The sequence below is a fragment of the Euleptes europaea genome, chromosome 12 (assembly GCF_029931775.1).
Source record: "Euleptes europaea isolate rEulEur1 chromosome 12, rEulEur1.hap1, whole genome shotgun sequence".
Classification (NCBI taxonomy): Eukaryota; Metazoa; Chordata; class Lepidosauria; order Squamata; family Sphaerodactylidae; genus Euleptes; species Euleptes europaea.
Window position 1 is genome coordinate 64,678,652 of NC_079323.1, and position 12,775 is coordinate 64,691,426.

Below are 12,775 nucleotides of genomic sequence, written 5' to 3' on the forward strand. Positions count from 1 at the left end.
CAGAACATAATTTAGTTTATCTCTTAGCTGTTTTAAAATTATTCTGTCTTCAAAACAAAAAAACGTTTATCACCAAGACACGTAACACACAACAAGATCTTGCTCGGGTACATTCTTGCTTTTCACATGGAAGTCAAGTCCTTTAAATGATAACACTGGGTTGACACATTTTATAGCATGTCAAAACCATGGCTTCTCATGGAGGGCTGGATCAAGTCCTTAAGCAGAACTAAATTAAGGCTTTCCAGTGAATGAATGAAAGCTTGTGGTGGTTACTTATAGTCTAAAACAGACTTCAAATTGTTATTTATCATTTCTTCCCCATATATTATAAACAACAAAATCTAACTAAAAAAACCCCCAAAACAAACCCATACCCCCCATTATAGTATCAACCACGAGATGGAGAGATCTCTTCAAGAAAAGACTGCCCTGTTGTCAGCTCCATTATTGGTCCAGTAGATCATGATATTCATTTGATTCTATAAGTAAATCACTAGTATGAAGATCTGATGCTTCCACCCCTTCAATGCATAGGAGGACCACGAGGATCACACAGAACCACTCTCTGCTGGCCTCTAGGCTTTCCCACCCCATTTCCAGACTCCTCTAACACACATTAGGACTTGGTGGCACATGTCAGAAATAAATGTAATAGGGACTCTCAGCAGGATTTGGCAGAGGAAATTTCTCAGCTTGCCATACCCGATGATATCCAAGTTGGGGCAAGGTTTATGAAATGATGTACACAGTACATAATTGTGTTCAACAAGATGGATAACATCCCAGTAATCAGGTTAATTCTGTTATTATCTGTATTATCTCTGATGGTAGGCTGTGACAGGCAGCAAAACTTGTTATTCACGGAGCCCCAGGAAACCATTCAAGTTCTCAGAGCTTCTTGATGCCTTTTGCAAGTCACGACTAAATCACGAGTACGGCCCTTCGGTTTTGACCTTTTTTGTCTGTCCATTGGATGCATGCAGCAGTTCCTGTCTTTTATTCTCATGCTGCTGCAGTCTTTCTTCTTTCTTTTGCAGGTAAACAGCCATGTTATCAAAAGAAGCCTTGTAGAGATTCTGATAGCAGCCTCCTTTGCCAACAGAGTCTGTAAAAAAGGAAAATACAAAAATGGAAAACTGGCATTCTAGCATATGCTGAAGTTTAAGGCAGGTTAAGAATGTATAATTTTATTTTTAAAATCAGGACAGATTTCTTTTCTGCATACAACAGAAAAAAGAACACTTGCCTTTTCAAGGCATCCCATGCAACTAGCCTTTTGCTTGCTTGCTTGCAGTGACCATTTCCCTTAACTATGCAAGTGACAGCCAATCCTCCTACTTGCTCCAGTACATTATCTAGTTCCTAAAGAGTAGTGGATAAAGAGCCTGGCAGTAGCTGAAGGAGCAGGGGAGGATGGCAGATGGCCAGAGTAGAAAGAACCAATTAACACATAACCAAAAGGGAAAGCAGGAGGGGTAATGGTGGTGGGTATGGGCTAGCTTCGAAAGTTCTCTATGCAAGAATCTTAAAAATGAAGATTTTGGAACAATATGTTTATCTGTTTTTCTTATAGAAAGAAGAACTGGAGAGTGTGAATCTGAACCCAGGTCTCCCTGACCCTAGTCTAGAACTCTCGCTACCCCACCATACTTGGTCTACCTAAGGAGTGTATGATTTTTTGTGTGAATGTGCTTAGTTACATTTTGAAGATGTTACTAATGATGTACCTGTCATGCCAGCAAAGTGCATGAACCATGAAGACAGACAACTGGGAGGTGACCATCGCAAGATTCAAATTTAAGTGGCAAGATTGATCTTGCTTTTAAAATGTTATTAATTGGCACTTTGCTCAGCAAGCCATACAGAAGTCAGAACTGGAATAAGGGAAACAGATATGCCTCAGTAGATAATCTACACATACATTAGCCTTTCTGCTTGACTGGACAATATTATGGCTATGTTGGATCTGCTTCAAACGAAGGTTTCAATATTCAACTTTTTTCTTTGACATGTTGAGATTCTTCGATGAAGGACTATAAGCAGGGGGAAAGGGGCCAGACAGAAGAGCTATTAAAATTTTGACAAGAAAAAGATGGAGATAACCACCTTTTCCCACTGGGGTAAAGACACTAATTAGGACTCATCAACCAAGCCCCTTCGTGTTAATTAGCTGCAATAATCACTGTAATCGTAATAGCTCCTCTTTCCCCAGCTGCTGAGACACTTTAGATCGCAACAATACATTATCATTTTCTATCTAGAAAAAATGTTCTCAGCGGTAACTTGTGTTCTAATGTGGTCAGATTATTTAACTGTTCTTTTCTGGACTGCTTGGACTGGCTGGATTTTGTTCCACCTGATTCCAAAGGTTCAAGGTGACATTTAACACAAAAAAAACAGAGAAGCCAAACGGGAAGAGTCAACGTTCTGTAGCTCAGCAGTCCTCACAGTTCCCGACAGGAGGGAACCCCTTTTTACAGTGACTCATCTGCCGCAGCAACCCCAACATGCTGCTGAGGATTCTAGGGTACATTGTAAACACACACACTCAGTCCACAAGGCGGGGGGCGGGAGGGAGAAGCAGGCCTGCGGGGCCTAACAGCCTCTCTGTATGAGTTGAGTGGGCATCCCAGAATACTCTCCTGGCACTGAAACTGGAAAGGTCCACAGCAGAGGGGAGGATGCAATGCAGGGAAGATTATCATCAATACTGGTCTTCCTGTTGAAGAACACAACCTTCCAAGACAGCCCAGGAGATCCCCTGGCACACAGGCTGAAAGTTACTGATTCAACTAAAATCCATTCTACATCCACTCTCCTTCACCCTGTAACATTCCTTACACATGGAGGCTGAAACTTAAATGAATCTTTTCCAAATCACAAAGATAGGTAAAAACCAAACTCCGTATCTGGTGACGAGGCCTCCTGAAGACCAGCACTCCCAGGCAGAAACAAACCTGAAAGTCCGCTATAAGCAAACTGTGCAATGAATATATCCCAGGCTGAAACTCCGTTTAAACAGTGCCTTGTCAACTTTTGAACTCTAACAGCTTACCTTCAAACATTGTCCAGTTGCTGCGCACGTATTTTGACATTTTTATCAAGCCTTCCTCTTCAATAACAGGCTGAAAGAAGGGGAAAAATTAAATCTATGGAAACCATCAAAAAGCAATTAGGTTTGCCTTGTGTCCTTCTATAAAGGGGGAAAAGATCAAAGAAGAACAGACATTCCACTCATACTTTCAGATAAAAAGAGGTGCCGCTATTTTTTCTCGATCACCACAGCCTAGTATTGGGCTTGGGACTACTTCATAGTAGTGGGCAAAGTTGGGCTGGCCACTTGGACTGTGACAAAGGCTTACGTGATTTCTGAAGTTCTCACCTGGCAACGTCAGCCCCTGCCACAATTCCTCTTCTCCCCCTTCCCAAGATTAAGTATTATTATGACCTTTTTACAATTAGAGGCACCAAAGTAGTTTTAGGATTGGACTTTTAGGGCTATTTTAAATGCTGTTTTAAAAGGTTTTATCGATTAAATGGGTTTTATTCCCCTGTAAGCCGCTCTGGATGACTGGGGAAGGCACTGGCAAACCACCCCGCAAAACAAAGTCTGCCTTGGAAACGTCGGAATCCGGTGCTTGCACAGGGGACCTTTACCTTTACCTTTTTAAGCCGCTCTGAGCCCGGTCTTGGCCGGGGAGAGCAGGATATTAAATTGAAACAATAAATAAATAAATAAAACCTATATCATAACAGCATTATACCAATCTATTGCAACAATGAACAAGTTCCTAGGTTCCATTAAAAAAATCAGCTTCTAGCTCTTTTGATTATGGAGTTACATGGAGAAATTGTTCGGCCAGTTCCTTTATCCCTATAACTCTGCAAGCAAAAGCAGGTGTTCCCAAGCTTTGTGAGCATGAAGGCACCTTTCGCATTTTGAAAGAAGGTGATGGACACCAGCGCAAAAGGGCTGCTGCAAGAGGCAGAGCCAAGTATGTGTGTGTGGTTGGGAAATAACACATCCAGAAGACAACCTGGGGAGGGGTTAGCACACACACACACACTTAAGACCACCAAGGGGAGAGGAGAAATAACAGATGCACTAGTAGTCCAAAGGGGAATATCATTCTCTGTCACACACAGAGAAGCAATCCAAGGAGGGGGAAATAATGTGCAGCATTTTACTTTTGGTCCAGGCATCTTTGTCCCCTGCCCCCAGCAGCCACCCAGGTACAGAATGAGGAAGTCAGGCACTTCTCGGAATGGGGCAGGGAGTAAAAGCTCTTGACCTGGTTGTGTGGCACCCAGATGGCTGCTGAAGGGAATTGGGGGGGGGGAGATACTGGGATAGAGAGCAAAACACTGCACTGTCTCCTGTCAGCTGCCATTCAGGTGAAGCACATAAAAGTGCAGCACTTCTCTGCTTTACTCCCTGGTCCAGCTTTTCGGAGAAACGCTTGCCTTCCTCCTGCTGTGCCTAGGCGGGTGATGAGGTGCCGTCCCCTGCCCTGTCTCCCCCCGCCCCAGAGATTATCTGAGCATCCTACCCTGGCTCCTTCCTCTCCCTACCCTATCTCAGAGGAACTAGTACATTGTTGCAATAGGTTTTGTAACACTGAAACAGCTGTATTGCTATAGTGTTAATACTATTTTTTTTAAGCCTCCCAACTCCTCTCCCCGGTGCTGCAGAGACTGACATAAGATGTAGACGAAACCTTAAATGATCACTTTCCCATCCACATGACATCCAAAGGAGTTTTGACTGTGATCTCCCCAAAAGGACAGTATCTAACCAGATTTGGGAAAGACAGCACCGAAGCGAGGAAAAACGCGCACACAGGATGTACAGAGGATGACATTACATGAAGGTCCCTCCAAAGTGCCCTGCTGTAAAGACGCCAAGGCAGAGCAAAACAGCTGTGGTGCATGTTTTTAATCACTGGAGGAAGGGCCAATCCCAGGGAGAATATCCAAAAAAGCAGCCTTTACTGATGTCCAGTCTATGCCAATTAAGGCAGCTGCCTCATTGCTTAGTGGTGGGACTAATCTTGACTGAATACTGGCAACAGAACTGTCAGGATTGAGGAGTCGTGCGGTCTAGGCAAGCTCTTGACATGAGTTAGGCCCGTTTCTGTTCAAGAGCATCTTTCAGTTTTGTTTCCCTGAGCTGTTCAAACTATCCCAGCCCCCTGCCTTCCCCACCCCGCTCTGACCTTGAGTCGCAAGCAGGCAACTTCAGTGTTATGGCTTGCTCACTCCCTGCTTCCCACCAGGCACTGTTATCTCCCAGTTCCCAGGCCTGCTTGATCTTGCACCTGGGACTGCTTTGTGCTTAAAGTTATGCTTTGTAGGCTGGATGGTCATTAGCAGCTTTGAACCTGTGGATTGCTTATGCTGTACCTGCGGCTCCTGAATAAACGTTTACCTGCTTTAGATCTGCTTGTCTGAGCGAGTGACTTTTTGGGATTGTCGAGGTTGGCTGGAGAACCTCACATTAAGCTGCTAATGCTTTTTGCTCCGTTCTCCGCTCCCAACCCAACGTGAGGGTGGCTATGGCGGGGGATGGAGACGACAAGGAGGAGGAGGAGAAGACAGTGCCTCCGGCCGAGCCCGATCTTGGCTCGAAGGGGGACAAGCCAGTGGAGGAGAAACCAAGTGGCACCAGGAAGGGTGCGGTACCTTTGTTTTCTCATATTCGATCCTGGATGGATTCTCCCCGACCTTGGATGGGGTCGGGGGCGGAAAGTAGGTGCCGGAGGCCAGCGATTTCTGGGATGCTTGAGGGGTTTGAGGAAGACCCGGCCAGTAGGGAATCGGACTGGCGGCGCGAGTGGGAGGACGAACGCCAGCAACTCTGCTTCGAGAAACAGGAGATGGCGGAACGGATGGATGCCATGCATACCTTGATGCAAGATATGTGGCATGAGTTGAACGACTTGCGGCAACAGCAGCCTCATCCTCCCGACAACCAACTGGCGGCTCCTGTGAGCCAACCGGTCCAGCCACCGTCGCCGAGGCAGCCAGGTCCAGCGCCTCCAACCCGACGTGAGTTGAAGGTGACGTTTGATGGGACGAGCGACCTTTTGTCTTATTTCCTAATTCAAGTGGACGTGATCATGCGGGAACAGGGTGCAACCTTCACCTCGGACGAAAGCAGGGTTCAATACCGGTACGTTGCATAGCTGCTTCAGGGGGAAGCGGCAGCGTGGATGGTGCAACAATATGAACTGCGCTCCCGAGTTTTGAGAAATTTGGATGACTTCATGATAGCCCTCCGTAACCGGTTTGAAGACCCGCACCGGGGGGAACAGGCCAAGACGGCTCTTTTGCAGCTGCGCCAAGGGACTAAGTGGGTGGTGCAGTATGCTAGCGTGTTTCAATTGCTCTTGAGTAAAATCCTGGACGGGAGCGAGGCCACCCGGGTACAGTACTTTCGAGAGGGGCTCAATCCCTAATTGCAGCACTGGGCTTTCATGCAAGGGAATCCTCCGGACGTGGAGGGATGGGTGCGACATGCAGCCGACATCGAAAACCGTAGGCAGCTTCTGCAGCTCTTGAAGCAGCGTACCGCGCGGGAGGCCAAGCCCCGTGGAGACAGGCCAGGCGCCCCTAAAGACTTTCGGCCCTTGCAAGGAGGGGGTCTGTCAGTGGCGGAACGGATTAAACGTTTCCAGAGTGGTGCCTGTCTCGTTTGTGGAGGCTTGGGAAATTTTGCCGCTCGTTGCCCATTCCGGTCAGACAAAACGGCCCCAGTCCAGCCCACAGCTGTGGAGTCGGAGAAGGCGTACACCAAGGGAAAGGCACACCGCAGAAGCACCCCGCCGGGACGATGGGGGACACCCACGGCTCTTCAGCTTCAACCCATCCAAGAACAGCCAAAAGCAACTGGCTCATCGGAGCCGCGGATTACAAATAAAGACTCTTTTTCCTCCAGCAAGGAGGAAGAGTGGAGCCCGCCGGCAAAAAACACTGTTAGTCTGCTGTAAAGGAAGCTCCACAGCAGGCCGCTCCGGACCTTGAGCAGGGAGCTCCAGTGATGGTAAGCGATCATGAAGACAATGTGTCCATTAAGGTCGCCCTCGCGTTACCCCGGGGGGGACCCATGTTACGAGTATCAGCGCTAGTTGATTCAGGCTGTGCTCGGACTTTGTTTACTGAAGAGACTGCATGTGAATTACGGGTAAAGAGGGTGGAGTTGCTCGAACCCATCCAGTTTGCCCAGATGGACGGTAGTGACTTTAAGGGGGCCCCGGTCACGCGTAGAACAGCCCGGGTCACTTTGGGAGTTGGGGAGCATTGGGAACAGCTCCATTTTACCAAAGCCCCCCACTATTAAGTACCCCATAGTGTTGGGAATGAACTGGCTACGTGGTCATACTCCTACCATAGACTGGAAAGGACTATTACATTTTCGCAGGCCCAGTGTGACCGGCAGAGGGAGGTGGCATTCAGAGAACAAGCAGCCGCTTTGCAAGAACATCCGCCAGCAGAGGCTCCGCCGCCTCAACTCCCCAAGGAATATGCACAGATCGCAGATGTATTTGATGTGCGCGAGTGTGATGAATTGCCCCCCCACCGAGCCTCTGACTGTGCAATTGAGGTGGTGGGGGAGGGCAAACTTTCAAAAGGGAAAATCTACCCCATGAGCCTTAAGGAAAAAGGGGTGTTAAGAGACTATTTGGACACCAATTTGGCTAGGGGGTTCATACGTCCGTCCTCGGCGCCTCACTCGGCACCTGCTTTCTTTGTGAAGAAAAAGAATGGTGATTTGCGACTCTGCATAGATTTCCGCAGGCTCAATGCGGTCACGCAGACTAATGCCTACCCCCTTCCTCTCATTCCAGATCTGCTCGCTCAGTTGAAGGAAGGTCGGATTTTTACTAAACTAGATTTAGTGGAAGCGTACCATCGCATTAGGATCAGAGAAGGAGATGAACACAAGACTGCCTTTTCTAGTTGTTTTGGAACGTCTGAATATTTAGTGATGCCCTTCGGATTGACTGGGGCCATGAGTGTCTTTATGCAAATGATGAATGAGGCGTTACATGACTTGTTGTTTAAAGGAGTGATTGTTTATTTAGATGACATTTTAATATACACCCAGACAATGGACGAGCATGTGGCTCTGCTGAAGGAGGTGTTAAGTCGGCTGCGGGCCCACCAGTTATATGCCAAGGTTTCCAAGTGTGACTTTCACCAGTCAGCGATAACATTTCTGGGGTATATAGTATCGCAGCAGGGTCTTGCCGTGGACCCAGAAAAGGTTCGGGCAGTAGTGGTGTGGGAAGCAACTACAACAATTTCTGGGTTTCGCTAATTTTTACCACAATTTTATAAATGACTTTGCGCAGGTTGCCTTACCTCTCACTTCTCTGCTGCGGACCAAAGGGAAGGGGTCTGCAGCCACGTTGCCTTCCGCCCGGTTGCTTTGGACTCCCAAATGCCAACAAGCGTTTGACATGCTAAAACAGTTGTTCACATCTGAACCCGTGTTGAAACATCTTGATTGTGAGAAACCTTTTGTTGTTCAGGTGGACGCTTCAGACGTGGCTATGGGTGAGGGTGGACGATTGCAACCTTGTGCATAGTTTTCTAAGAAATTCTCCCAAGCCGAGCTCAACTGGCCCATTTGCGAAAAGGAGGCCGCAGCCGTGAAACATGCCCTCACTCTCTGGAGGCATTTTCTAGAAGGGGTTGGCGTCCCATTTGAGGTTTGGACCGATCACAAAATTTTGGAGGCGTTAAAAGGGTCTAGAAAATTGTCGGCCAAACAGATTCGTTGGGCAGAGTTCTTTGCCAAATTCCAGTTCGTCCTGAAACATTTTCCAGGAAAGGAAAATTGTTTGGCAGATGCGTTGTCCCGTCTTCCCCAGTACCGCAGTCAAATCGACCGCCCAGTGGATTCCTTATTCACTCCGGAACAACGGGGGGAGGTGCCTGGGTTAGTCGTAGTTACTTGGGCTCAGAGCCGAGCGGCGGACCCAGCAAGCGGACTCCCGGAAGCCTTCCGCGCGAGGGTTGTTGAAGCCGCGTGCCAAGAACAGGGGAGCCAAATGCTCCCGCAAGCTCTCACTCGCCGGGGGGAGTTGTGGTTTCATGGGGAAAAACTGTGTGTCCCGGAGACTGTTCGGAGGGAGGCGTTGGAGTTGGTGCATGGGGCAAAAACTGCAGGACATTTCGGATTTGTCAAGTCTTTACATTTATTGAGACGTCAATTTTGGTGGCCGGGCATGAGAGCAGATGTGGACCTTTTTGTGCGCAGTTGCCCCTCCTGCGCAGCCGCCAAAAGACTCATGGGGAAACCCTCGGGACTCCTCAAACCATTGGAAGTCCCGTCAGTTCCCTGGGAGGTCATTGCCATGGACTTCATTACGGATCTTCCCCCCAGCAGGGGGAAGACAGTATTGTGGGTGGTGACGGACTTGTTTTCTGAGCAAGTGCATTTTGTCCCTTGTACGGGTTTACCGACAGCCCAGAAGCTAGCACGTATGTTCGTTACACACGTGATGAAACATCACTCGTTCCCACATAAGATAATCTCCAACAGGGGGGCTCAATTCGTGGGTAAATTCTGGAAAGCCTTTTTGAAACTAATGGGGGTAGAGCAAGGGTTGTCTTCGGCGCACCATCCTCAGCCTGATGGACAAACGGAACGAGTTAATTCAGTGTTGGAATGCTATTTACGCTGTTATGTGAACTATCATCAGGACAATTGGGTAGATCTATTGCCTTTTGCTGAATATGCTTATAACAATGCTCCCCACTCGTCTACCGGGTACAGCCCCTTCTGGGTGGTATACGGCAGAGACTTTGGTCCCTTTGGGAACGTAGACCTACACCGGGAGGAGGGGGTAAAAGGCAAAGTGGGGGACTGGTTACAGGTGGTCCAGAACATGTGGCCGTGGCTTCAGAAGAATCTGGAGCGGGCTAAACGCAAGTACAAGGAACATGCGGACAAACGCCGTTACCGGGGGTGGGATTTTAAGGTGGGGGATCAAGTCTACTTGTCCACCAAGAACCTCCGGACCCTACGACCATGTAAAAAACTCAGTAACAAGTATGTGGGTCCCTATCCCATCACCAGGGTAATCAACGAAGTGACTGCAGAGCTAGGGCTTCCCAAAGCCCTCAGGGGAATTCACCCAGTGTTTCATATCAGTCTCCTCAAACCCTATGTAGCAGCTCCCCAGTTCCATCCAGCACCTAAACCCGAGGTACCAACTGTAGTGGGGGGAGAGGTACATCTAGAAGTCTCTAAGATCTTGGATTCCAAAATAAGAAAAGGAAAGTTGTTTTATCTGGTACGTTGGAAGCATCTGGGGCCAGCACATGATGAATGGGTTGCAGCTCCGCATGTAGCAGCGCCCCGTCTGGTACTACAGTTTTATGACGCTTACCCTCAAAAACCTCATCTGTCTTGGAACCGGGAGGGGGGTCTTAAGGGGGGCAGAATGTCAGGAGTCAGGAGTCGTGCGGTCCAGGCAGGCTCTTGACATGAGTTAGGCCCATTTCTGTTCAAGAGCATCTTTCGGTTTTGTTTCCCTGAGCTGTTCAAACTATCCCCGCTCCCTGCCTTTCCTCCCTGCTCTGACCTTAAGTCACAAGCAGGCAACTTCAGTGTTATGGCTTGCTCACTCCCTGCTTCCCACCAGGCACTGTTATCTCCCAATTCCCAGGCCTGCTTGATCTTGCACCTGGGATTGCTTTGTGCTTAAAAGTTATGCTTTGTAGACTGGATGGTCATTAGCAGCTTTGAACCTGTGGATTGCTTATGCTGTACCTGCGACTCCTGAATAAACGTTTACCTGCTTTAGATCTGCCTGTCTGAGCGAATGACTTTTTGGGATTGCCAAGGTTGGCTGGAGAACCTCACAAGAACTGCCCTTAAGCTCAAAATGGTGCATGCCTTCTTTCACTAAGTTTGGGCTCATGCTCCGGGTGGGATTTATTTAATGCCCTTCTCCTATGACGAAGTCCAATGAGGAAAGGTTATTTAATGACCAAGTCCTATGAGGAAAGGTTGAAGGAACTGGGTATGTTTAGCCTGAAGAGGAGACGACTGAGAGGGGAAATGATAACCATGTTCAAGTACTTGAAGGGCTGTCATATAGAGGATGGTGCCGAGTTGCTCAAGAAGGTCGGACCAGAACCAACGGGTTGAAATTAAATCAAAAGAGTTTCCGTCTAGACATTAGGAAGAATTTTCTAACGGTTAGAGCGGTTCCTCAGTGGAACAGGCTTCCTCGGGAGGTGGTAAGCTCTCCTTCCCTGGAGGTTTTTAAGAAGAGGTTAGATGACCATCTGTCAGTAATGCTGATTCTGTGACCTTAGGCAGATGATGAGAGGGAGGGCATCTTGGGCATCTTCTGGTTACTAGGGGTGTGGAGGGGGGAGGTAGTTGTGAATTTCCTGCATTGTGCAGGGGGTTGGACTTGATGGCCCTGGTGATCCCTTCCAACTCTAGGATTCTATGATTCCTGTAACCTATCAGCACAGTGGAGAATAAATACATCCTTGGAAATGACAACATCTATAATAAACATGTTATTATGTACAAGAGGTTCCTGGATATTTTCATGATATGGAAGGGACCCAGGGAATCCCTCATACAGTTCAGCCATTACATTAATACAATTCACAACACCATAAAATTTGAAATGATTTTTGATGAATCCAGTATCCATTTTTTAAAAGTGGAGATTACTACAGTGGGTTCCACTCTCCAGACTGAAGTCTACAGAAAGCCCACTGATCCTAATTCATACCTAGCAGGCGATAGCTTCCACCCACAACATTCCACCAACAATCATTTAGCATACCAAACAGATCTACTGTCTGAAGGAAAACAACAGCCTCCAAATGTTAAGCTATTAAGCTCCTTATTAAGCTCCTGCTAAACATACCTGAACATATAGCTTTGTAGTATTCTGTAGAAAAGAAGTTTACCTCAGATTCTGTTGCTGTTCTACCCACAGCATACCAATGGGGGAAGAAAAAATGAGATACACAAGTCACTGCCATTACTAAATCCAGTCCTAGCTGGTAGGATGGATAAAAATCAATATTTTTTTTTTAAATCAAGAAAATTAGATTTTTAAAATTTAAATTGGATTTTTTTAATAAAATGCTTTTTGAGTAAAAATCTATCTAAATATAGTTTTATATTTAAGCTACATTATAGTCCAAAGGTTATTCATCATGATTTAACAATTATTTTTAAATTATGTAGCTTGAGGCTGTATATTCATGCAATGTTTAATTTTTTTGGTAAATTCCATTAATCCATGCACAATGTTGTTTTCCATTTAGAAGATTATCACAGATGCTTGGTTTTGCAGTTCTCAAAACTGTGAATTTGTGTCTGCAGAGATAACATGCCTCTTCTTCACAGCAAAAATGTTAAAAATAAACAGAGTTGAGAAAAAGACCTTGATCCCATTGTTCCTTTGCAAATTTATGCACACAGAATCAACCCCTTACCTCTTAAGTGCTAAGTTTCAAGAAGTTCAATGAATAGAAGATTGTTTGGAGTGGAATAGATCTGCACAAGGAGCTAAGTGTGAGAAGGGAGGGGTAAGCAGTAAAAATGAAAGTGAAACCTTTTGAGCAGAATACTCCACAAGTCTTTGGGATCTTTGTGTGTATAGCTTGAGTTTTATCATAGTATTCTCTCCCTGGAAGAAAAAATCTATAATGGCAGCAGGCAATAAAAGAGACCCATTTTAATGAATATTTTATGAAGTTCCTCTACGTATGGGTAAGGCAGGCA

At 46.7% G+C, this 12,775-nt stretch overlaps 1 protein-coding gene across 1 annotated transcript in view; it reads right to left on the minus strand.

Annotated features, from left to right (window-relative positions):
• Positions 1 to 929: 929 nt before the first annotated feature.
• The window catches only part of WDR4 (WD repeat domain 4), a 30,306-nt gene continuing 18,460 nt past the window's right edge, over positions 930 to 12,775 (minus strand). The window contains exons 10-11 of the mRNA XM_056858240.1: positions 3,059 to 3,128; positions 930 to 1,108 (exon numbers count right to left, since the gene is read on the minus strand). Of these exons, the coding sequence (XP_056714218.1) occupies positions 930 to 1,108; positions 3,059 to 3,128 (249 nt within the window). The remainder of the gene's footprint in view (positions 1,109 to 3,058; positions 3,129 to 12,775) is intronic.